Source organism: Narcine bancroftii, chromosome 4 (assembly GCF_036971445.1).
Source record: "Narcine bancroftii isolate sNarBan1 chromosome 4, sNarBan1.hap1, whole genome shotgun sequence".
Classification (NCBI taxonomy): Eukaryota; Metazoa; Chordata; class Chondrichthyes; order Torpediniformes; family Narcinidae; genus Narcine; species Narcine bancroftii.
The window spans coordinates 95,723,230-95,749,526 of NC_091472.1; the positions used below are offsets into that span (position 1 = coordinate 95,723,230).

General features: G+C 42.9%; 1 protein-coding gene across 6 annotated transcripts in view; it reads right to left on the bottom strand.

Annotated features, from left to right (window-relative positions):
* mei4 (meiosis-specific, MEI4 homolog (S. cerevisiae)) overlaps positions 1–26,297 on the bottom strand; it is a 383,891-nt gene that overhangs the window by 164,843 nt on the left and 192,751 nt on the right. For 5 of the 6 annotated variants that reach the window (XM_069932067.1, XM_069932064.1, XM_069932065.1 and 2 more), the window contains exon 5: positions 9,867–10,074. In XM_069932067.1, the coding sequence (XP_069788168.1) occupies positions 9,867–10,074 (208 nt within the window). Of the gene's footprint in view, positions 1–9,678; positions 10,075–26,297 lie in introns of those variants that run through there. The other variant, XM_069932063.1, reaches the window with a different exon arrangement.

Genomic DNA, 26,297 nt, shown 5'->3' on the forward strand with positions numbered 1-26,297 from the left:
AATGCTCACAACGGTCAGGCGTTTAAAGACACTTCTTCAGGAGTTCGAAAATCTTCCCATGCCCAGGTTCAGACTAGACTTTTTTATTGGTAACTGGAGTCTGATACTCACAGCCCTTATAGCAGCTGGACTCGCTATTCTGGCCATTATGGTGCTCCCCTGCCTAAAGACTTGTGTGCAGTATTTAATTCAACGGACCCCTCATCATATCACTATATCCCAAAGGATGTATGTTTCCCAAATTCTGTCTGATGATGCTGCGACTGCAGTTCGTTTACTGACTCGCTTGGAAAAAGACCAAGTTTACAAGTAATACATTCCAGTTGAGAATTCATGAAGCGTAGCTAAAAGAAAAGTGAGGATTGTGAGAGATGAGTAAAACTAATATGAAAATATGTGTAATGAATAAAGCCAGTATGAATAGGATAAGGGTAGATAATAGAATGTAGGAAGTAAAGTTAGTCTGAATAAGATAAGGGGCTTCTAGCCTTAGAGAGAGTCAGCAAGTTCCGCATATGTCATTAGTAAGCCTTAAGACAGAATTAGCAAGTTCTGCATATAAGAGTTAGTAAGCCCTGAGGGTTGGGAAGGTGTGAATAAGGACAATAAGGACAATGACATGATGGGACACAGACAGGATATCCCCTGGTCCTTCAAGTTCACAGAAACAGCACGTAGGCAGACAGGATTGCCTAATGCCAAACTTATCAAGGAGGCAGAAGAATATTGGGGGGGTGGGGGGGGGGAGGGTACCTCTACACTGAAATAAACTGTATAAAAGTTGGGTGAGCCCCAGTATGTGTGTGTATTCCCAGGGTAAGGGGAAGCACCCAACTTTGCATTGTTGTATAATAAATGTTCTTTGTTCTCAATTTTTGTCTCGAGCAATTTCTGTGAAGGTACTTCTGTTTCTCACAGCAACCTACGTAAGTTTTAGAGTCACACAGTTCTATAGCATGGATACACCAAGGCTTTTGACAAAACCGTGCGTGAGATGCCAGGCAAAGTAATAAATGCCCATGGGATCCAATATAGTGTGTTAATTTGGAAACAAAGTGCAATGGATGTTTTGTAATGAAGGTTGTAGCATATATTATTATTTAAATGGTAGGGATCTGTCAGGAACACAAAAGATTATTTTTAAAAAAGCCGCTGCATATTTGACTATGACAAGTTTCCACCCAAAACATCAGCCACCCCTTTCCACCCCACGGATGTTCCTCCAGTAGATTTTTTTTTAATTCCAGATTCCAGCATTTGCAATGTCTTGTGTCTCAAGCTTTAAAAGTGATGGAGAACATAAATGGTCTGGCCACTTGGAAAGAAAAGCAGCAAACAGAATTTACTCAAAAGGAATGAGAGGTACCACATTTGTAGAGATGTAATGAACCAAGGAAAATCCTAAATCTGTTAAATACTGTGAGCTATAGAGAACAAAGTGGACTTGAGCACCATTCACGGACTGGTAGGACAGATGGATAAGATGGTTATGAAGTGAAATAGTATGCTTTCCTTTGTTTGTTGAGAAATAATACAAGAACAGGGAGGTTTAGCTGGAATTAGACTGCAGTTCACCTCTGTTCATCACATTGACCCGAGGAACATGTAGAGATTTGCAAGGACCGTGTCAAAACTGGAAAAATGTTTGGCTATGAGGAAAACTGTGACAAGTGTGTGATGTTTTCTTTGGAACAGAGAAAGTTGTGCGAGATATTGGGGAGGACATAAAAATGACAATGGGCCTGAAAGAACATATGTCCCTGAGCAGAGGGGAGAGAGATTTAATGTCATTGATAGAAGGAAGGCAGGAAAGATACTTTACACCCAGAGCTGCTGAGTTTCTACAGCATATTTGGGTATTGTGCTCGATGACAGCATCTTCAGATTTTATTAGTTAACTGTTTTACACCCAGAGGATGGTAGTGGTCTGAAACTCACTGCCTGAAAGGTGAGAATGACCAAAAGCTTCATCACATTGAAACAGTGTCTGAATGTAGACTTGGAGCTGCATCATTCAGGGCTACAGATGGTGGAGGTGCATAAAACAAGTTAGATCAGTCTCACTTCTGTTGCTCTGCAAGTTCCACAAAAAATAGTTGGTGGAGAAGAAGGAAAATATAAGCTCGACTTTCAAATGAAACTGAACTGGGCTTTGCAGTAAGATTTCAGATTTAACTGTGAAAGGTTCCCCAGTTTAAAGCACGCATAGTTAACTCCTAACTGTGAGTCTCGAACCAGAGCCTGCAAAGAATTATATTTCACCCATCATGCATTAAGATTTCTCTGGAATATGATATAGGATATGATATGAAAAGTAATTCACTGCGATGTTTTGACAGATGCTATATAAATGAGAACTTAATTACCAATGGAGGTGACATCTCATGCAGAGTGGAAAAAGTTCTTTGGCCTAACTTATCCATTCAGCTGTCTAATTTCTTTCTTAAACATAAGACTCACACCACCAGATTCAGGAACAGCTGATACCCCTACACCACCCTCAATGACAAACTCCATCACAGTCTTATTTAAGGACTTTACTGATTTTCTTTCGTTCCCTCTGTATTGCTAGGTTGGTTTGTTTACATTTGATATCTGTTTATAGTTCTCTTATTTGTTTACATGTTTATGCTGTGAATTCTTTGCTCTACCAATTAGTGTAATTCTGCCACACCCACAAGGAAAAAGGAATCTCAGGGTAGTATATGATGTCCTGTATATACTCTGACAATAAATCTGAAATCTGAATCTGCAATTATACCTGCCTCAACCATCTCCTTCAGCAGACCATTCCATACACTCACTACCCTAAGTTTCCCAGTTCTCATGTCTTTCTCCACAGTGAGGACTTTGCCCAACTCCTGTGGCTCCACACTGGGTTATAGACATAAAATCTGTTGGAATTATTCTCAAAGAGCCCCTTCTTTGCCTTCCTGATTTCATTTTTTTGGCTTCATTTTCAGTCCCCAAAACTCCTCCAGGTGTACAATTGATCCCAGCTGCTTATACATGCCCAAGCCTCCTAAGAGGGCCTGAATTTCTCTTATCATCCAAGCCTCCCTGTGCTTGCACGTCTGATCCCTCATTCTAACAGAAAAGTGCAGGTTCTGGGCTCTTGTCAACACACTTTTAAAAACATTCAATTTTTCTAAAATTCCTATTTCTTCAAACAACATGTGCCAATTAACATTCAAAGTAGGTCATGCCCTAATTCTGAATTTTAACTCATGGTCCTGTCCTGTCTCTCTCCAAAACTATCTTAAACCTAATAGGACAATGGTTGTTGGTTCCCAAAGACTCATTCATAAATAATTCATCCATTTGCCTTCCCAATTTCCAGGTGTTGCCCTCTGCCTGTGGCACTCTTAACATGCTGCCAGATGAGCCGAGTGCTTTAAAAGTGTATCTCATGGGAATAAGATATTTATTTCTGCTTAAAAAGGTATGTAAGCTCTGCTGTAAAACACAAGCTGAGGCTGGGGAAGGGAATAGTTGCTCATGTACTGGGGTATTTACACTGATTAGATTTCAGAAGCATGCAGCTACCACCATGGCTCTACAACAGATGAAGCACCATGTGTTGGGGTTTGGATAAATATTGAAGATAACATCAGCAGGACACCTCTTGGTGAGCTGAACTGTTGCTGTTCATATTGGTTTCCTTTGCAGATGCTAATCGATTTAATCTCTCCTTTGTGTCAAAATGGAATAGGATGAATCTGCATGTTTCTAGAGACCTTCGGTGTTGTGTATTCTAATGTCAGACTGGACTGTCCTCTGACTGAATTCTAATTTCTCACTGAAAACTAATTATTAAAAACTAATGCTTATGTAACATGAATATGGTGATGAATTCCCTTCAATAATTACTTCTCTGTATCATTGTGCTTTTAAATAAGTGTTCATTATGTCGTTCTGTGGAGTGTTGGGCTTTATTTCTCTGCAACAGTCTGCATCAAATTCATTTGTCAATACACAAATGTGATGGAGAAACTCAGCAGGGTACACAGCATCCATAGGAAACAAAGGGTAACCAACAGTTCGGGCCTGAGTGTTTCATCAGGAAAGCAGAAAGCACTTACTGATGAAGGGCCAGGCTCAAAACATTAGTTATCCTTCACTTCCTATGGATACTACGTGATCTGCTGAGCTCCTCCAGCACTTTAGGGGATTGCACATTGTGAGAGATAATAGAATATAGGAAGTAAAGCTAGTATGAATGAAATAAGGAATACTGGACTGGACTAGAGGAAGTTAAGTAAGTGCTGAGTAGGGATGAATTCCGATAAGAGTGTGAGGAAGGGTTACGCAAGTATAATAGAATAAGGGTCTTATAGTGATAGAAAGAATTAGCAAGTTCTGCATATATTAGTAAGTCCTGGGGGGTTGAGATGTGTGAATAAGGACAAAGGCAAATTGATGAATAAGGTCAATGACATGATGGGACCCAGACAGGTCTTTCAAGTTTACAGAAACTGCACTTAGGCAGACAGAATTACCAAATGCCAAACCAATCCAGGAGGCAGAAGAATGTTGGGGGGAGAAGGTACCTCTACACTGAAATGAACTGTATAAAAGTGGGGTGAGCCCCAGTATATTGTTGTGTATTCCCAGGGTAAGGAGAAGCACCCAACTTTGCACTGTTGTACAATAAATGTTCTTTGTTCTCAATTTTGTCTCAAGCGAAATCTGTGAAGGTACTTCTGTTTTTCACAAATGGGGTCTCGTCCGGGATTCCACTCCCTCCACTGACAGAGTGCCCGACGACGGGGGTAGTTGCACCCCGGCTGATTCAGCTGGACTCCCGGATGACAGGTGACTGGTCAGTGGATGAAGCGAGTGATATCTGAGAAGAGGCAGTGAGAACAAACGACGGGAGAATGTTAAGGAAGTGCGCTAGGAATAGCTACTGGATCCCGGTAAGAGGAATTTTATTTACCTGCTAGTATGGGAGGAGTAAGTAGCAAGGGAAACAGTCCTAAAGAAGGACGGGAAGATCAGATACCTAAACATAGTCCATTAGGATTAATGTTATCTGATTGGGGTGCGGGGAAAACCCGTGGGAAAGATAAACAGACCATGGTCAGGTATTGCTGTCAGGAATGGGTTAAGAATCCGATAAAAGGGAGTTCGGTATATCGGTACACTGGATGTGTCAGGCATTGAATATCTGGCTCTACCAAAATCAAGGAGGTAATACCGAGAGCAGAGAATATGCAGCCTGTTGGCTTTGATTATGAAGGTCATTCAGAACAGTGTGAGACCCTTCGGGAGGGAAGGGCAGAACCCTTGGCAGTCAAGGAAGTTGTGGAGGGACAGCAGCGAAATGTTAGGAGTTGTGTGCCAGCTCCTGGTCGTTGGGAGGAGCACCAGGTGTGGGGAATTAAAGACCAGAGCAGAGGCAGGGGTGGAGGAGAATTCCGGAGATGACGACCATTCCCGGGACCCCATGGAGACCCTGGTAGAAATTGAGAAACAGGAGCATTAGTTTGCTATTATTGTAAAAAGGAGGGACACTTTAAGAGGGAATGCCCAATGCGAGCCAGGGAGACACGATCTTATGCATTGATGGAGGCAAATTATGAATAGGGGGGTCACGGTTCTCAGTCAATACACACCGTGGGGCTGCACGGAGAACCATTGGTAAATTTGACGAGATGTCTTTTCTAGTAGATTCTGGGGCAGCCCGGTCTAGTGTTTTACAACGGCCTGAGGGTGTTAAAACAGAAGGGACAGTGATGATTTCGGGAGTGGGAGGACGAGATTTTATGGTCCCTATAATAAAGAATGTAAGGATACAAATGGTAGAAAAGGTAATAACAGAGGATATTTTACTAGTTCCCCAAGCTGGAGTTTGCTTGTTGGGACGGATTTACAGGACCAATTGGCTATCGGTACCAGACAACAGGGATCAGGTATCAGGGTTCAATTTTATGTACTGACAGAGGAGGATCAGGAACTAATAAATCCTAGAGTATGGGCAAAAAGAGGCAATAGAGGAAGGTTAGATGTTCCTCCCCTGCAAGTTACTTTAAAAGACCCTGACCAAGTAATTAGACGAAAACAGTATCCAATTCCTATGGCTGGACAAAAGGGGCTGCAGCCAGTAATTGACCAATTGGTGAAAGATGGTATACTCGATCCTTGAATGTCACCTTTTAATACCCCAATTTTAACGTGCCGGAAGGTGGCTTACTGATTCTAGAATTTTAAAGTATGAAGCGATTCTCATGGATAGGGATGATTTGACACTGATTATAAACAAAGAACAGAATCCAGCCGCCTTCTTGGTTTCTCCAGATTCTGATACTGTCCTCAATGATTTAGAGCATGTATGTTTAGAAGTGATAGATTTACAGACAAAAATTAGAGATGATTTAAGTGATGAACCTTTACGGGAGGGTGAAAGATGGTTTATTGATGGATCTTCCCTCTGCATTGACGGCATTCGGTATAGTGGGTATAGTGTAGTGGATGGGAATGAAGGAGTTGTGATTGACGCCAGTCGTCTTCCCGGTCATTGGTCGGCACAATCCTGTGAATTATATGCCCTCTGTAGAGCTCTCCAGGGTTTAGAGAGAAAGGTGGGCACAATCTATACTGACTCAAAGTATGCTTTTGGTGTAGTGCACACCTTTGGAAAGATTTGGAAAGAGCGGGGAATGATAACTGGGAAAGGACAAAAGTTGATCCATGAAAACTTAATTGTTCAATCCTTAGATGCTCTTATGTTACCTGAGGAGATAGCTGTACGGGGCCATCACATTATTGACAGTCCTGAAGCACAGGGGAACAGATGGGCAGATGAAGCTGCCAAACAGGCTGCACTCACAGAAAAAATAGACATACAGCTGTTTCTCCCCACCCCACATGAGGTTCAAAAGACTCACATCTTTTCACGGGAAGAGGAGGTTTATATGAAAGACCAGGGAATCCGTCAAACTGCTGATGGGTTGTGGTGGACGGCAGAGGGATGCCAAGTACTCAACAAAGCCTTGGCTTGTCAGATTATTGATCAGCTCCACCAGCAGACACATTGGGGAACACAGGCACTTGTTGATGCTTTTGTATGGTCTTTTAATTGCTCGGGAATATACACCATAGCCAAGCAAAGTACTCAGGGGTGCCCAATCTGTCAGCGAGTGAACAAGAAAGTCATGCGCCAGGTAATGCCTGGCGGACACGATATAGCCGTACGCCCATTTCAACGAATAGATTGACTTCACGGAATTACCTAAGACAGGGGCTTATAAATACCTCCTGGTGATGGTGGATCATTTTACTCGATGGGTTGAGGCTTTCCTGACCCCTAATGATTGTGCTAGCACCGTTATCCGGATATTACTAGAGTCTGTTATTCCGCGTTATGGCATTATTCAAACCATTGACTCAGATCGAGGTACACATTTTACCTCTCAGGTACTCCAGGGTGTGTGTAAAATCCTGGGAATAGATTGGCAGTTACATACCCCATGGCAACCCCAGAGTTCAGGCTGTGTTGAATGGATGAATCAGACCCTAAAAAATCAACTCACTCGACTTCATGAGGAAACTGGCCTCTCCTGGATTAAATGCTTACCCTTAGCTTTAATTAGGACTCACACAGCTCCTCGTAAGGACCTTGCTGTCTCACCATATGAAATGATGTTTGGTCTTCCTTACATGGGATTCCACACTGATACCCCTACCCCTGAGGCTAATGACCAGTACATATCTAAATATTTACAGGGACTTTCTACTTCTCTGTATGACTTAAGACAGAAGGGTTTATTAGCTCAAAACCCACCCCTGGACTATCCTATTCATTCTGCTAAACCTGGTGATTGGGTATATGTAAAAGCGTGGCAAGACCATAAGCTAAAACCGATATGGGACGGCCCTTATTGTGTACTTCTGATTACAGACACTACAGTGCGAACAAAAGAAAAGGGGTGGACTCACATACAACGCATTAAACAAGCTAATCCATGAACTAAAGAAATTGATAATATACCCTCCACCTGGCGTGTAGTCTCGCATCCTTCTGGTCTGAAGGTTACGCTACGCCGGGAAAAAGTGCTGTAATGTTATTTTTATTTATTGCTGTATTCTTTTTCTGCTGGTTCCCAATTTTTGGGAAACGACTCAATTGTACACAATGTATTAAGTCCTCCTGGAATAGGGGCAGCAGAGGTGATAATTACTTTGAGAAATGGACAAGTTTACCTTTAGAATGCAGACAGGGCACAGGTATAGAGTGTATTCATAGTGGGATACCTTATTTAGTATGGTTTAATTTAGGATCCCAACATGGACCAGGGAAACAGAACTGCCCTAGGGGAGTGGATTGGGTTTGTGTCCCGGCCTCTACAGATATTAAAGAGATGAGTGCTAAAAATATGGTACAAAGAAGATGGTGGGAAAATGATAGGCAGAACATTAGTCAGGGCTATACCTGGAGTAGGGATAAAGGGGGTATATATGCTAATGCTCGCAGACAAGCTGCTACTCACAGGTTAGGTAACAATAAACGCCCCCCCCCACCCCCCCAACTTGGCACCTTGTAAATCATCCTTTGGTTTACAAATACATTCGGAAGGCTAAAGGCCATCACTATAAGGGGGATTCCAGTTGTAAATGGCTCAAGCTGCTCCAGTGTACCACAGCTGTTTGGCATTTAAACCGTTTAATCAGACTCCAGGCAGTTTTGGAGATTATCACCAAACAGACAGCGACGGCCTTGGATTTATTGGCTGAAGAACAACGACAGATACGAGCTACAGCTTATCAAAACCGCCTGGCTCTCGATTACTTGTTGGCTGCTGAGGGCGGCGTTTGTAGAAGATCGATTGATGACAACGGTCACAATGGTCAGGCGGTTGAACTTTTTACTGGTGACTTACAGCAGTTGGACTTGTTATTTTGGCCATCATGATGCTTCCCTGCCTAATGACTTGTGTGCAGTGTTTAATTCAACGGACCCTTTGTCAGATCACAACAACCTAAAGGATATATGTTTCCCAAGCTCCGTCTGATGATGCTGAGATTGCAGTTCATTTGCTGATTTGCTGGGAAAAAGACCAAGCTTCCAGTTGAGAATTTACTAAGCGTAGCTAAAGAAAAAGTGTGGATTGTGAGAGATAATAGAATATAGGTAGTAAAGTTGTATGAATGAAATAAGGAATACACTTAGGCAGAAACTGCACTTAGGCAGACAGAATTACCAAATGCCAAACCAATCCAGGAGGCAGAAGAATGTTAGTGGGGGGGAGGGTACCTCTACACTGAAATGAACTGTATAAAAGTTGGGTGAGCCCCAGTATGTGTGTGTATTCCCATGGTAAAGGGAAGCACCCAACTTTGTACTGTTGAACAATAAATGTTCTTTGTTCTCAATTTTTGTCTCGAGCAAAATCTGTGAAGGTACTTCTGTTTCTCACAACATGACCCCAGCATCTGGAGATTGTCTTTTTTAACACCAATTTCATTTACAGTTTTAAGATAAAAGTTTGGCTCTCATGAATTACTTGAATGACCTTGCTTTTACACAAATAAGTTTGGATTGAAATGGAAGTGGTTTCTATCAGCGGGGTAAAAGCATCAACAATTCAACTTTATGGAAGAGCTACAATTTTAGAAACAGAATTGCAATCCACTGCTGGCCTGTGGTGAAGATATGTAAAATTCTTTATTACACTTTTGAACACAAAGATACTTTCCTGATTTTCTTTTGTATATCACTGCATCTGAATATTTTTAGAGGACGTTATAAGTTGAAAATGTTTAAAAAGCAGAGAATTTTACTGGTTTGAAAGAAATGAGCTCAACATTAAAATATTAAATATACTTTAGTTTTCCTTCTGCTGGTGAAGTAACATTAAACAGACCTGCCAGTCGCCAAAGATACACTGTAAACAATGGGAAATCACTTGATAGACGAAGTACTGTCTGGTCTAATCTCTGCTGAAGTTTCTCGAGGTCCACTAAATTCACAGCAGTGATTTGACTACCTGCTGGCTTCTTGTGCTGCAAAATCTGTTCCAGAATCCAAAATAGGTGGTAGACATTTTCATAGGAAGATACATCAAGTTCTGCCTGAATATGATAAGAAATATAATACTAATTAATCATACCATTGTCAGGAGGTGCCAAATCTAAACAACTAAAGTTCTATGATTTTAATACCCTTTTGGAAACAGGATCTGGAGGACAGGAGGGATGGAGGTGGATGTAAAGGGAGAGGAGGTGGATATTATAAATGCACAAAAGTGCTGGAGAATCTCAGCAGGTCACACAGCGTCCATAGGATGTGAAGCTATAAAACCAACACTTTGTGCTTGAGACCTTTGCTCAGATATGAGCAAAAGGCAGGCAGGCGCCTGAATAAAAAGGTGGGGGGAAAGGGAAGAAGGGGCAGGGGAGGAGCCCACAGCCAAGAGGCCATAGGTGGTCATGGATAGGAGGGTAGGAGGGAAACACTGAGGTGATTGGGGGAGGGGTAGCTCTGTGAATGCAGAGCTAGAGGAAAGGAAATGTAGTGATAGGGAAAGGGACAGATAGGGATGGGGAGGGCTAAGAAAAACCAGGAAAGTTGATGTTAAGGGCAGGTGGGGCGGAGAACAGGGGCACCACTTGCATAGGAGTGCCATTGTCCTCACTTCCTAGCCCAATAATTAATCTCCATCCCAGGGGTGCAATGCTGTGCTGCTAGGGCTCACTTAAGCACCCTGAAATGCCACTCCCGGCCGGCATCTCATCGTGCCGTTTTGCTCCACCATTCAAGTGGCACCTGGCGCTGCTCAATTCAGGATCAATGGTAAAAAATGGTTGTCTTCCTTACCCATAATCCCCCATGCAGCTGGAACCATTCTACCAATGCTAGCGCCAGCCAGGGAAATGCAGAGTGGTTCCAGCTGCGTGGGGGATTATGGGCAGGGAAGTTTGCCATTTAAAAAAATATATATTTTATTTTAATTTTTTACAGACTCAAAGTATTTTCAACAATCAATATTAATCTTTTTCAACATTCATGGAATATATAGAGACTGTGTTTTGTTCCCCCCTCCCTCCTTGCCCCCAAACACATAACCATACTGACTATACATTATACAAATACAAATAAATACAACTGGGGTTCAGAGCCCTCACCAAAAACTTAAAAAAGAACAACCTAATTAATTAAATAACCCAAGTAAGGAATAAAAGGAAAAACCAAAAAGAAAAACCAAACTAAAATAAAACAAATTATAAAAAAGGGCTAAAAACACACACATGTTGCTTGTGCCATGTTCCATTTCCTTCACTCCATTCCTTTCCCAACAAAGACAGGTTTTATAATATCCGTATTTTATGGTGAGGGGGAGTTAGTCAATCTACATATCCATGTATGTCAGATATAGCTGCCACACTTTAACAAATCTGTCATGTTTCCCCTTTAGATTGTAAGTAATTTTCTCCAAGGGAATGAAATTCTACATTTCCACATTCCATTATGTGGTATTTAGTTGGGAGTCGGACTCCCTTGTAACTGTTATACACTTCGTGGCTTCCGCCAAGACGACCTTCATGAACTGAATTTGATATTTTGACAGTTTAAAAGCCATATTTCCAATATCTCCCAAAAGGTACAATTCCGGATCTTGTGGAAAATCCACTTTGGTAATTTTTTTTCAAAATGTCCCCAGTTCTTCCCAGATAGCCAGGGACAGCCATTTTTCCAAATGATCCTGCAATGAGCCACTGGTGCAGACAAGTGGCTCCAAAGGCTGAAGCTGCCCAGTAATGTGCTGGAAGCTGGCTGGCCAGTGGGAAGGCCTGTCAACGGGTGGCTGGCGGGGCTGTCACAGCCCGCCCCGGCCACCCCTGATGGCTTGCTGGCCACCCCCAATGCCTCTGCTGTCGCCCTTGATAGCCCCACTGGCCACCTGCTGATGGCCCCAGACAGCCACGCCAGCCGCCCACTGATGGCAATGGTGACCGCCTGTTGACAGCTACGCCAGCCGACAGCTTCACCAGCCGCCCCCTGATGGCCTCACTGGTTGCCTGCTGATGGAAATGCCAGCCACCGCTGCCACTCCTGACTGTCCTGCCAGCCGCTCTCTGACAGCCCCATTTTCCACCCTTTGACTTCCACCACGGCTGCCTGCTGATTGCCCCACTGACAGCCCACCCCGGCCGCCTGCTAACAGCACCACCAACACCCCACGCAGCCACCCTTAGACTGCCCTGTTGGCCACCCTCTGATGCCACGCTGGCACTCTCTGATGGCCCTGGCCAACAGCCTGCTCTGACCACCCACTGGCCACCCCCTGATGGCATGCTGGCCGCCCTCTGACAGCCCCTGGCGTCAGCCTGCCCTGGCCGCCCACAGAGATTTTCCTATTAATACCTCACTGAATAAATAATTTGTGAATTGATCAGTGCTATTGTTATTAATTTAATTAGACTTTGCATCACATAAAAATAAAAATTGCACATTGATGTTTTATTTAATGGAACAACAAACTTAACAAAGTAGTTCAAAGTATCAAATAAAATCTTAATTAAATACATTACTTCGTAGAATCGCAATCTTTATCCACCACCTGTGTGTGGTAGTGGTTTTTGCGTGTCTTTTTTAAACGTGGGGGGGGGCGCGGTGCTGATGTCAGTGGCAGCCACTTCACCTAGATAAGCTACTGCGTACCAAACTTCCTGAGGAAGTGTGGAAGCAGAGGCACTGATGTGCTTTCTTCACAATGACATTTGAGTGTTGGGTCCACGAAGGTCCTCTGAGATAGTGACTCCCAGGAATTTAAATTTAAATTTCACTCTCTCCACCTCTGATTCCCCCAATGATCACTGATTATACATCTCTGCTTTTCCCTTCCTGAAGTCCACAATCAGCTCCTTGGTTTTGGTGACCTTGAGTACGACGTTGTTGTTGGCGCACCATTCAGCCAAGTTTTCAATCTCCCTCCTGTATGCTGAATGATCACTCCATTTTATCAATCCACTACTGTGGGATCATCATCAAAGTTGTAGATGGTGGGGTTGTGGTACCAAACCACACAGTCATAGGTGTAAAGTAAATAGAGCAGAGGGCTAAGAACTCAGCTGTGTGATGCTCCAGTACTGATGGAGATTGTGGAGAAGATGTTCTTACCAATCCTCACTGATTGTGGACTGGAGGTGAGGAAATCCAGGATCCAATTAAACAATGGGGTATTGAGGCCTAGGTCTTAGAGTTTACTGACCAGTTTGGATGCCATATTTCAGTAAATAAAGAGCATCTGATCTATGTTGTTCAGGTGTTCCAGAGCTCTGCATAGAGGCAGTGGGATGACATCTGCCTTAGTCCCATTGCTGCAGTAGGTAGAATGGAATGGATCTATGTCATTGCTCAGACAGGAGCTGATGTGTTTCAACATCAGTCTCTCAAAACACTTCATCACAGTAAATGTGAATTCCACTGGTTGGTAGTCATTTGGCAGGTTGTCATACTCTTCTTGGGAAATTGAAGCCTGTTTGAAACAGATGAGTACGACATCCTGCCAGTGCAGGGTGGTCAGTGCAGGTTTTCTGTGCTTGACTGGGTACTCTGTCCAGACTGGATGCCTTCCTTAGATTCCTTAGATAGTCTGCACTTCATCCTCTGATACTGACAGTAGAGGATCTTTGAGGACATGGGGGTGTGCAGTGGTTCTTCCTAATTCTGGTAGTCAAATTGGGCATAGAAGGCATAGAGTTTGTCAGGGAGTGAAGCTTTGGTATCTCTTACTGCACCGGATTTGGTTTTGTAGGAGGTTATGTCAATTAGGTCAACTCACAGCTGTCTGGTATCCTTTGTTGTTTCAATTCTTGTTCCAAATCTCCACTTCGCCTAGGAGATGGCTTTTTGTAGGTCATACCTGCTCTTCATGTAGTGTTCTATATCAATGGACTGAAATGCCTGTGATCTAGCTCTTAGGTTCTGGATTTCATTGTTTATCTAGGGCTTCTGGTTGGGGAAAAGCCTGAACAATATGGTTGGGACACACTTGTCCACAGTTGTTTTGATAAAATCTGTAATGATCCTGGTGTTAATTGTTCATATCCTCGCTGAGTTCTTGAAATCTGCCTAATCTGCTGACCCAGGGCAGTCCTGTAACCATTCATCAACCTCCTGCAGCCATCTTCTGGCTGACCTGATCTCCGAAGCCTCTCTTTTTAGGCTCTGTTTATATGAAGGCAGAAGAGCTTAGCCAGGTGATCTGACTTGCTAAAATGTGATCTTGAGTAAGAATAGTAGGCCTCCTTTATTTTGGTGTAGTAGTGATCAAGTGTGCTATGACTTCTGGTACAGCAGGTTACTTGCTGGTGGTAATTAGGCATTGTTTTCTTGAGTCAGGCTTGGTTAAAGTCATAACTATTGGGGTGGACTATCTCTTGTTTACTGAGCACATCATGCAGTGCCACAAGTGCCTGTTTGTAATCAGCATCAGGAGGGATATAAACTCCATTGAGAACTCTTGATGAAAACTCTTGAGTAGATAGAAGTGTTTGCATTTTATTGAGATTTTCTCTAAGGGAGTGGAACAGGAGATTGACATAACTTTAATTTAGATATACAGCACCACAACAGCCATTTCGGGCCACGAGTCCATGGTGCCCAATTTACACCCCAGTTTGTTTTAAATGGTGGAAGGAAACTGGAGTCCCCAGAAGAAAACCCAAGCAGACTCGGGGAGAATGTACAAACTCCTTACAGACAGAGCGGGATTCGAACCCTGATCTGATCCTGATTGCTGGCACTATAAAAGCATTGCACTAATCACTACGCCAACCATGCTGCCCTATGACCCCAATGTCCATGTATCAGCCAGTATTAACTAAAAAGCACACACTGCAACCTCTCGTCTTACCAGAATATGAGTTCCGATCCAGTCTGTGAATGGTGAAACCCTCTGGTCGATCGCCACATTGAGTTTGTTTTCTATTAGCCTAGTCTCGGTGCAGCAAACAACTGAGATCTGTCTCACCTGTCTCTGATAAAGCACCCTTGTCCTGAGGTTATCAAATTTATTCTCCAGTGACTGGACATTTGCTGGTTTGCTGGTAATATAGATGGCTAAATGTTGAGAAGACTGCTGATTGCAGTGAGAAAATGTTGGAAGGTGAATATTTAAAAGGAAAGGTAGTAGGGGTTTCTACAGCCTGCAAAAGTTTGCTGTTCATCGCCGGCACCATTTAAAAAATATATACAGCACACTGTATCATTAAAATTAAATTAAAAATTAAAATTCGTCTTCTAAGACAGTAGAGGCATTGGTGCACTTTCTTGAGTGTCACGTTGATAAGCTTGTCTCAGGTCAGGTCACTAGTATTATGAGCCCAAAGGACTCCAAAACCCAGCAGCAACAGACATTCACCAAGACAAGTGGTTTTTAAAACAAAATTTGTCTTTAATCAACTTTAAACATGAAAACAGAATCAAACCTTAACTTATTTCTATACTTAACTAATCCAAATTAACCCCCTTCTAATTCTAAGCGCACATGTATGATGTGTGTGAAAATTTAAGAAAAGTTCTTTGGTTCACAGTTCAATCTCACTTCTCCGTCTTCCAAGTTCTCTGGATGCAGGCAATTTTCATACTGTGCACAAAATTTAATATGTATAAAGTTCACCAGGCTTTGGTGCTCGAAAGGTTTACTGCTTAGGAAGGTTCTTGTAGGGTTTGCAGAGAGAGATTTGTTGTTCCAGCACCTCCATTAGGTACCACCATTAGTCACCTCAATCTCTTGCTGATTAAACTTGCCCCATCAGGGTTTTCCAGATGGTAACCACTTTCTTCAGGCTATCACAGAGTTCCTTTCTTTTCCCCTTATTCCAAGAAAAACATCAGACAGATAGCACTTCCAGCCATCCACCACTATGGAGCTTTCTGTTTCCAACCAGCTCTTCCTGGCTTGTTTCAGCCGTGACTGTTCAGTCTCTTTTCAGTGTCACACACACTAGCTGAGAGAGTTGTCTTCTCTCCCTCTCTCTCTCTAACTGAGACTGCCAGAAAGCCCATGTGACTCTCTCACTTGCAAAACCCCCATCTTCTTCAGCAAACAACAGGAGTTCTCCTCTCTTGGTCAAGCTGTTGTCTTAGATAAACAAAATCCAGGTGTGACCTTTCTTGTGAGCACTTTGCAGAAAGGTCAGAAGCCTTGTAGTTATCCAACGATCCAGCCTGTCTCCAATTGCAAACAATGGTCTATTCATTTCATGACTTCATTAAAATTAGCACTTACTTGTGAAATGTGCATAAAAGTCTCCAAAGATCTTGCAATGTTACTGAATATGAATTCTTCAGTCTTTCAAATAAGATCTGTTTTAAAATGTGTGTATGTATGTAACCTAATCTAAATCTTACCAAAATCCCCCCACTATTTATCCATTACACTAAAGATATTCATTCGTATGAACTTGATGCCAACTTTTTCAACTTCAGTGCTGTGAATGTGGACAGGGATGCGGACTCTGCCCTATCTCCTGACATTGAGAGAGGTTGATGGCACCATGCAACCCTACTTTTCAATCTCTTTCCTGTATTCTGTCTCACTGATATTTGATACCAGGCCCACTAATGTGGCATGGTTAGCAAATATGAAGATGGAGAACAGTATTTAGCTGTACAGTCATGGGTGTAAAAGTATATTGAAGAACTGATTACCCATCCTTGAGGAGTGCTGATGGTGAGAGTAGCCACGTAGGAGATGTTATTCACATTTACAGATTGCAGTCTGTTCAACAAGAAAGTCAAGGATCCAATTGCAGAGGTGGCCACAGAGGCCTAGATCCTGAAGTTTGGTGATGAGTTTGTTGGCAACAATGGTTGAAGTCAAAGCTGTAGTCGATGAACAGTAGTCGATGGCATCCAAGGGCAAGTGGAGAGCCAGGGAGATAGCATCTGCCATGTGGGGCTGAGTGATCAGAATCAGGATGTATTGTCATGAACAAGTCATGAAATTGGGTGTTTGGCAGCAGCATCATGGTGCAAACATACTATCTTATGAGATTACTATATAAAAAAATAATACCAATAATAGTGCATGAAAAGTAAGGCAGGGTCTTTGGTTCATTGATTATTCGGGAATATGATGGCAGCGGGGAAGAAGCTGTCCTTGTGCTGCTGTCTGCACGTCTTTAGGCTCCTGTACCTTTTCCCCAATGGTGGCAGAGTGAAGAGGGCGTGGCCTGGGTGGTCGAGGTCTTTGTAGATAGAAGCTGTTTTTTTAAGACACTGTCTCATGTAGATGTCATCGATGGAGTGAAGTCTGGTGCCTGTGATGTTGCAGGCTGAGATAACAATCCGCTGGAGTTTTTTCTGTCCTGAGAGTTGCCGCCTCCATACCAGGCAGTGATGCAACCAGCCAGAATGCTCTTCACGATACACTTGTAGAAGTTTACGAGAATCTTCAGTGTCACACCAAACCTCCTCAGATACCTCACAAATTATAGCCGCTGGCGAACCTTCTTTGTGATTGCATCAACATGGAGGCTACAGGACAGTTCCTCAGAGATGTTAACACCCAGGAATTTGAAGTTCTTGATGAGCCCTTGATGAGGACTGGGTCATGTTCCTCTGACTTCCTCCTGAAGTCCACAATCATCTCCTTGGTTTTGCTGATGTTGAACACAAGGTTGTTGTTACACTATTCAACGAGCTGATCTATCTCCTTCCTGTACGCTCCCTCATTGCCATTTATGATTCTGCCGACAACTTTGGTGTCATTGGCAAACTTGGAGATGGCATTGGAATTGCGCCTGGCTACACAGTCATGGGTGTATAACAAGTAGAGCAGTGGGCTAAGCACACATCCTTGGGGTACACCTGTGTTGATGATCAGTGAGGAGAAGTCGCTATTTCCAATTTGTATTGACTGTGATCTTCTGATGTGGAAGTCAAGGATCCAGTTGTGGGGGGGGGGGGGGGGGGGTTTAGTAGCCTAGAGTTTGTAGCTTCTTGACCAGTACTGAGAGAATAATGGTATTGAAGTCCGAGCTGTAGTCTATGAAGAGAAGCCATACATAGGAATTACTGTTTTCAAAGTAATTCAGAGCTGAGTGGAGAGCCAGCAATATTGCATCTGCTGTGGAGCGACTGTGATGATAGGCACATTGCAGTGAGTCTAGATCTTTACTTAGGTACGTATTAATTTTGGCCATGACCAGCCTCATTGAAATGCTTTAGCATTTCATCACAGTAGAAGTTAATGCTACTGGACAGTAGTCGTTGAGGCAGCCCACACTATTCTTCTTGGGTACCGGGATGATTGATGCCCTTTTGAAGCTGGTGGGAACCTCTGACTGCTACAATGAGAGGTTGAAAATATCCGTAAACACTCCAGCTAGTTGGTTGGCGCAGATTTTCAGTACCCTGTCAGGTACTTCATCAGGGCCTGATGCCTTGCGAGGGTTCACCCTCTTGAATGATGTTGTATCCTGTGCCACTGGACTATCCTTTATACTCAGTGATAGCATGCACACCCTGCCATGATCACCATGTGTTTATGTTATTCTATTGGGATCCAAGCTTGGTGTGGTTATCTCTTGGCTTTTTTTCCCAGACCCGCAGAGCTTGAATTTGGATTTCTAGTAAAATGCCGAGTCTCCTGAATTGAATGACTCTAACATGGACTTCAGCTATAAGTCAACTTTCTGATTTATCCATGGTTTTGAAATGGAGAATATGTTCATTGTCTTCTTGGTCTTCTACACACTTAATGATGAAGGCAGTGTGATAATCAAGGTTGTTTGCTGAAGCCTTGAATGTGGACGAGTCTATTGACTCGAAGCAGTCATGTAAGAAGTCATCTCTATCCTTAAATTCTTGCTAAATGACTTTCATAACTGGGTCCATTCTCAGTGTCTGCTTGTTTGCAGGAAGCATCAGTGATTCAAAGTGGTACCCATGGCTACTGCTTTGATTTGGATGAAGTTAAAAGATAATTTGTTTAGAGGGAGGAAAAATTCTATTAGGCAGAGGAGGGTGACTTGTCAGGTCTCTGGTTCAGAAACAAGCAAAGTGTTTTAATACCTTTTGTATGGGGGATGGAGTTATAAAGGGATTGAACATCCATCATGAAGGTGAGGGGGTCCAGTTTGGGAAATCTGAAGTCATTCAAGAGTTGGAGGACATGTGAGGTATCACAGGTATAGGGGGAGAGAGATTGGACCGAGGAGAAAAGAGTCAAGGTAAGAGGAAACTAGTTTTGAAGGGCAAGAGTAAGCAGAAAAAATGGGTTGACCGGGATGGTTGGGTTTGTGATTCTCATGGCCACCCTCGGGCCAGAGTTTCCCACACTGACTCCAACTCTCACCTGCATCTCCTCCATTTCCCACTCATCTGCCATGTCCCCCCTGTCCCTAGATGCAATAAACACTGAATCCCCCTTTCCCACATCTACCACCCTACCAGACTCCGCATCCAACATATTATCCTCCAGAATTTTAGGCACCTACAACAGGATCCCGCTATGAGGCATATCTTCCACTCTCCTCCCCGCTCTGCCTTCTGTAGTGACCTCTCCCTTTGTAACACCCTTATGCTCTCATCTCTCCCCACTAATCGCCCACCCTGCACCTTTCACTGAGGCCCCAAGAGGTACCATACTTGTGCCCACACCTCCTCCCTCACCACAGCCTAGAGCTACAAAAAGACCTTTCAAGTGAAGCAGCACTTCACCTGTGTATCCAGGATTGATTTACTGAATCCAGTGCTCCCTTTAAGGCCTTCTCTACATCGGAGAGACTGGGCACAGATTGGGAGATTGTTTCACTGAGCTCCTTCATTCTGTCTACATCAGTGACAGAGATTCCCAGAGGCCAACCATTTCAGTTCTGTGTCACACTCCCATATCACATGTCTGTCCATGACTTTATAAACTATCCCGCCAAGACCAACCGTAAATTGGAGTTACAACACCTGATTTTCTTTATGAGCACTCTCCAGTCAGAAGGCATTAACATTAACTTTTACAGTTTCTGTTAACCTGACCCCCCTTCCCCCTCCCCCTTCCACCTCTCCACCCACTTCTCTATTCACCTAACCATCCCTCCTCCCCTTAATCACTGCTTTCCCTTCCCTCCTTTCTCCACCTATTATCTCCTGCTTTTGCAACTACACCTCCCACTTCTCTTTTGTTTGGATGCCTGCCAACATTTTTCCATACCTTGATGAAGGGCTCGAGCCCAAAATGTTGGTTATGTATATTTAATTTGCTATATAAAGGACACTGTTTAGCCTGCTGAGTTTCTCCAGCATTGTGTTTTTACTTCAACCAAGGTGTCTACAGATTTTCGTGTTTTACTTCTGAGTAGTGGTGAATTATTGCCTCACAGACTGAAGGCCTGTGACTAGTGATGTGCCTCAGGGATCGGTGTTGGGTCCATTGTTTTTTGTCATCTATATCAATGATCTGGATGATAATGTGGTCATTTGGATCAGAAAGTTTGGAGACATTGTGGATAGTGAAGAAGGTTTTCTTCTAAATCCCTTGCAGAGGGATTTAGGCCAGTTAGAAGAGTGGGCTGAAAGATGGCAGATGGATTTTAATAAAGATAAGAGTGAGGTGTGGCATTTTGGAAGGACAACCCAAGAAAGGACATTCACGATGAATGGTTTGGCACTGAGAAGTGCAGTAGAACAGAGGGATCTGGGAATACAGATACATAATTCCATGAAAGTGGAATAAGGTGGATAGGGTTAAAAAAGAGCTTTTGGCATATTGGCCTCCATAAATCAAAGTATTGAGTATAGAAGTTGGGATGCTATGGTAAAGTTGTATAGGACGTTGGAGAGGTCAAATTTGGGTTATTGTGGTCGCTTATCTACAGGAAAGTTATCAATAAGATTGAAAGAATACAAAGAAGATTTACTGAGATGTTGCTTGAACTTCAGGAACTGAGTGACAGGGAAAGGTTAAACCGGGTAGGACTTTATTCCTTGGAGCATAGAAGAATGAGGGGAGATTTGATAGATGTATTTAAAATTATGAGGAGGTTATACAGAGTAAATGTCGATAGGGTCTTTCCACTGAGGGTAGATGAGATACAAATCAGAGGACATGGGTTAAGAGTGAAAGGGGAAAAGTTTAGTGGGGGACATGAGGGTGAGCTCTTCACACAGAGAGTGGTGGGAGTATGGAATAAGCTGCCAGCTGAAGTGGTGAATCCAGGCTCAATTTCAACATTTAAGAAGAATTTGGGCAGATACATAGATGGGAGAGGTATGGAGGGCTGTAGACTGGGTGTAGGTCAGTGGAACTAGGCAAAAAAATTGGTTTGGTATAGACTATAATGGGCCTGTTTCTGTGCTGTAGTGTTCTATGGATCTATGTTTCACCAGATTCTTCCCCTCTTCAGGTGTACCTGGTCCCATCTTTTTTGCTCACTGATGATGCTTGACCTGCTGATTTCAAGTTCACATTCAAGTTTATTATTATCTGACTGTACATATACAACCAGACTAAAGAGTGTTTCTAAGGACCACAGTGCTTGCACATACAATACACAGCACATAGTAATATATATATATCTTCTTCTTCTTCTTCTTTGGCTTGGCTTCGCGGACGAAGATTTATGGAGGGGGTAAAAAGTCCACGTCAGCTGCAGGCTTGTTTGCGGCTGACAAGTCCGATGCGGGTCAGGCAGACACGGTTGCAGCGGCTGCAGGGGAAAATTGGTTGGTTGGGGTTGGGAGTTGGGTTTTTCCTCCTTTGCCTTTTGTCAGTGAGGTGGGCTCTGCGGTCTTCTTCAAAGGAGGTTGCTGCCCGCCAAACTGTGAGGAGATGTGGGGGGTCTGGTAGTCATGGTGGGGAGCTGGCTGATGGAGGACCTCAGTTTTCTTCAGGCTGACTTCCAGGCCAAACATTTTGGCAGTTTCCGCAAAGCAGGACGTCAAGCGCTGAAGAGCTGGCTCTGAATGGGCAACTAAAGTGGCATCGTCTGCAAAGAGTAGTTCACGGACAAGTTTCTCTTGTGTCTTGGTGTGAGCTTGCAGGCGCCTCAGATTGAAGAGACTGCCATCCATGTAGTACCGGATGTAAACAGCATCTTCATTGTTGAGGTCTTTCATGGCTTGGTTCAGCATCATGCTGAAGAAGATTGAAAAGAGGGTTGGTGCGAGAACACAGCCTTGCTTCACACCATTGTTAATGGAGAAGGGTTTAGAGAGCTCATTGCTGTATCTGACCCGACCTTGTTGGTTTTCGTGCAGTTGGATAATCATGTTGAGGAACTTTGGGGGACATCTGATGCGCTCTAGTATTTGCCAAAGCCCTTTCCTGCTCACGGTGTTGAAGGCTTTGGTGAGGTCAACAAAGGTGATGTAGAGTCCTTTGTTTTGTTCTCTGCACTTTTCTTGGAGCTGTTTGAGGGCAAAGACCATGTCAGTAGTTCCTCTGTTTGCGCGAAAGCCGCACTGTGATTCTGGGAGAATATTCTCGGCGACACTAGGTATTGTTCTATTTAGTAGAATCCTAGCGAAGATTTTGCCTGCAATGGAGAGCAGCGTGATTCCCCTGTAGTTTGAGCAGTCTGATTTCTCGCCTTTGTTTTTGTACAGGGTGATGATGGTGGCATCACAAAGGTCCTGAGGCAGTTTTCCTTGGTCCCAACAAAGCTTGAAAAACTCATGCAGTTTGGCATGCAGAGTTTTGCCACCAGCCTTCCAGACCTCTGGGGGGATTCCATCCATACCTGCTGCTTTGCCACTTTTCAGTTGTTCGATACACATATATATATAAAAATTAAGTCAATCTTTTTTCTCTCCATTTTTCTTTTTCCTTTGATTTTTTGTTATTCACTATATGTTTAGATTTGAAAATGAGTCCATGTATTTTTTTAAAATATTTTAAGATCAACATATAAATGACAATTAGTAAAATCATAAATCATATATAAAATTTATAGATACATGTTTAGTTATATAAAAAAAGAAGGAAAAAATACAAAGAAGTCCATGTATTATTATTTTTATATATTATACCAAACCAAATGTATATCTCATTTATATGGACTGATAATATATGGTTGTATGATAAAACTCAATAAAAATAATTTTAAAAGAAAGAAAACATAAAGTAGAAAATAAATGTACATAAATATTTTGGGAGGATTTACTTGGTTACAGGTTTATCAATCTCACAGGCTGTGGGAAGAAGCTATTTCCCAGCTTGACAGCCCTGATTGTGATACTCCTGCACCACTTTCCTCATTCAGCAGATTGTTTATTGCTCCAGATGTCAGTATCTGCAGTTTCTTGTCTGTCTTCAGGCTTAAGTCTGCTGAGTTTTTCTTTACTCTATATGAAGTATATAAGATATTAAGGAAATCTTATTTTGTATGTAGAATTTGATCTTCATGGAACTTAGCCATTGAGTTGAATTTTGCACAAAAAAATTGAAAAATCAGTTAATTTTGAAATATAAATGTCTTCTGATTATACTATATTCTTTGACAGTTTAAATTGAAGTATGGGCTGAAGCTGTACATTATTTCATAGTATGGCCCCAGATTGGTTTCTTGCTATCTGATAATTTCTCTGAATAAAAGTATTCTTCTGAAACTGGACTCAAGGACTCATCCAAGTCCTCCACTCTCATTCAAACACATCACTCAATCTGCCTCTCACAGAAGACTCGATGGGCTGAATAGCCTATTTCTGCTCCTATGATTTATGGTCTTAAATGATAGCAATTGATGCTGTTCACAAAGTATTCTTGATTGTGTTACAGTTCTCTTTGAAAGATTTTGTGTATGCTCTGAGCATCTAGCCTCTCATATCCTGATTTGCTCTATTATCTTCATGGTAGTCATTTTTCACAGTCCGTTTGGAATGAGTCATTGTCAGACTGCTTATCACAGTTGCTGAATTCTATGTCAGCTTGTAATTTACACGAATCAAAGAAGACAATAAAGCAAAAAAAAAATTTAAAAGTTTACTGAACAAGCTCTATCCTCTTGCATTTTGACATTAATAAGAACTGCCCTTAATGGTTGGATTTTAATTATTTTAAGTTTCCCGAACTGATTTGATATGCAGCAACCACAAATCGCTAGTGGCAGATTCTCATTCTGCTGAAAAACACTATCCCCATCATCAATATCTGGTCTGTATGTCCACAAATATGCCCACAGGAAATTAAATCAATGAACAAACTTATTTACTTTCATTCATAATGCACTGCAGAATCAAGGAAATAAAGCACAAAATAAATCTCAAATCGGCCTCCATTGTCAGACTTCTATACCAGAGTATGAATGCTCCCATGATGGTGCTGCCTGCTCAGAGAGCGTATGTAATACCACCAATAATCAACTCCAATCAAAATAATACCTAAACCAACCCAAATGCTTTCTCTTACAGAATAATTTTTGAAGACGAGGAAAATGCCAGGACAGAGATAGAGGGGATGAACCATGTACAGCAGTACAGAGAGCACCTCGCACCTGATGATCAGGTTCTTCCCTGTTATTGAGAGGAAGTGCTGCATCCACAGACTCAATTCCTGGTTGACCTTTTCTATTCACTTTGACCAATTTTTGTTGCACACCTTGGCCCCTCCAAACTAGATCCTTAATACCTTCAGGTAGTCAGGTATGGCTGTGAAGAGTATAGCAGACTGGTCAGACCAGTTATCAAAGAGTACTGCCTTGTTCTTCTTCCAGTTTCTCCCGGCACCTGATTGAGTCTCAAACTGGCTGCAGATGTTGTTCAGTCTGCAGACTGATCATGCATCTGAACAAAAGACAGTACATGTACAGGGAAGCTTTGACCTGAGCGTTTCAACTGCCTAGGAACATCTCTCCTCTTATGCCCTTATTCTTCCTGAAGGATTCAGCAAAGGGCTCAATCCAGTACACAAATAACCCTGGAGAGAGCAGACAGCCCTGCTGAACTCCAGACTTGATGGAGAAGCTATTTCCCACCCTTTGATTTGAGCTGCACTATGATGTCTAATTAGAGGAGTTTAATCCAATTTTGAGTTGCTCATTTTGGAGGGCACATCCATCGTATATTTGTGCGATATCTGATCAAAAACATTCTCTTGGTCTCAGCTGATCTGGCAGGTGGATTGGAGTAAGAAGCTAATTGGAGCAAGATGCTGATTGGAGCAAGAGAGGTCAGGTGACCTGAGGAGAGGCAGCAGCAAGAAGCTAATTGGAGGAAGAAAATGAGTATCCCTTTAAAAGAGAGGGACTGAGTAGCAGATCAGTCATTGTCAGAATGGGTTGTCAGAGGGGTAAGGCTTTGGCTCAACAGGCTTCGGTGAGAACAGGTAAGAGGCAAGGAATAGTGAAAGTTTAAGTCAGAAAGGGCCACTCTATTTAAGGAACAAAAAGGATTCAGCAGGTAGGCACAAGTAAGGGCAGATTTTTTACATTTTGTCTATTCACTGGTCTTGTAAACCAGGGGTTGCAAGTTCATTCCTTGCTAGGGTCTCATTTCTGTGAAGGGTGCTGGACAAAGTGGAGATTCTCTGTCTTCCTTATGGTAGGCAAAGTTAAAGAATTTCACGTATGTTACATTCTAAATGTAGTATTACGTGACAATAATGGAACCTTTACCTTTTCTTCTTCTAGTTATAGACAGTGGGAATGGCAGCCAAGGCAGGGAAAACATCTCTTGCAAAATGTGAGTCATCAGGGAAGGCAGTAGTATCCCTGATGACTTTATCTGTGATAAGTGGAACCAGCTGCAGCTCCTGACAAGCCGAGTTAAGGAAATGGAGCTCGAATTGGATGAACTCTGGATTATTTGGGAGGCAGAGGGGGTGATAGGAGTTACAGGGACACCATCACACAGGAGAGGAGTAGATAGGTGACAGGCAGGAGAGGGAAAGGAAACAGGAAGGCAGTGCAGGGCATCCCTGTGGCCATCCCCCCCTCAATAACAAGTATACCATTTTGGATACTGTTTGAGGAGTGGTAGGGTGATGGGGGGGGGAAACAACCTACCAGAGACAAGCCATGGTAATCAGGTCTCTGGCACGGAATATGGTCCTGTGGCTAAACATTGAAGGGAGGAGAAGTAAGCTGTAGTGATAGGGGATTCCATAGTTAGGGGGATAAGAGGTTCTGTGGAAGAAATTGAGTATCCTGGATGGGATGTTGCCTCCCTGGTGCCAGGGTCTAAGATAACTCAGATCATATTCATGGCATTCTCAGGAGGGAGGGTGAGCAACCAGATGTCGTGATCCATGTAGGGACAATTGATGTGGGTTGGAAGGGTGAGGAAGTCCTGCAAGGAGACCTCAAGGAGTTGGGTGCTAAGTTGAAGGACAGGTAGGCCAGGGTGGTGATCT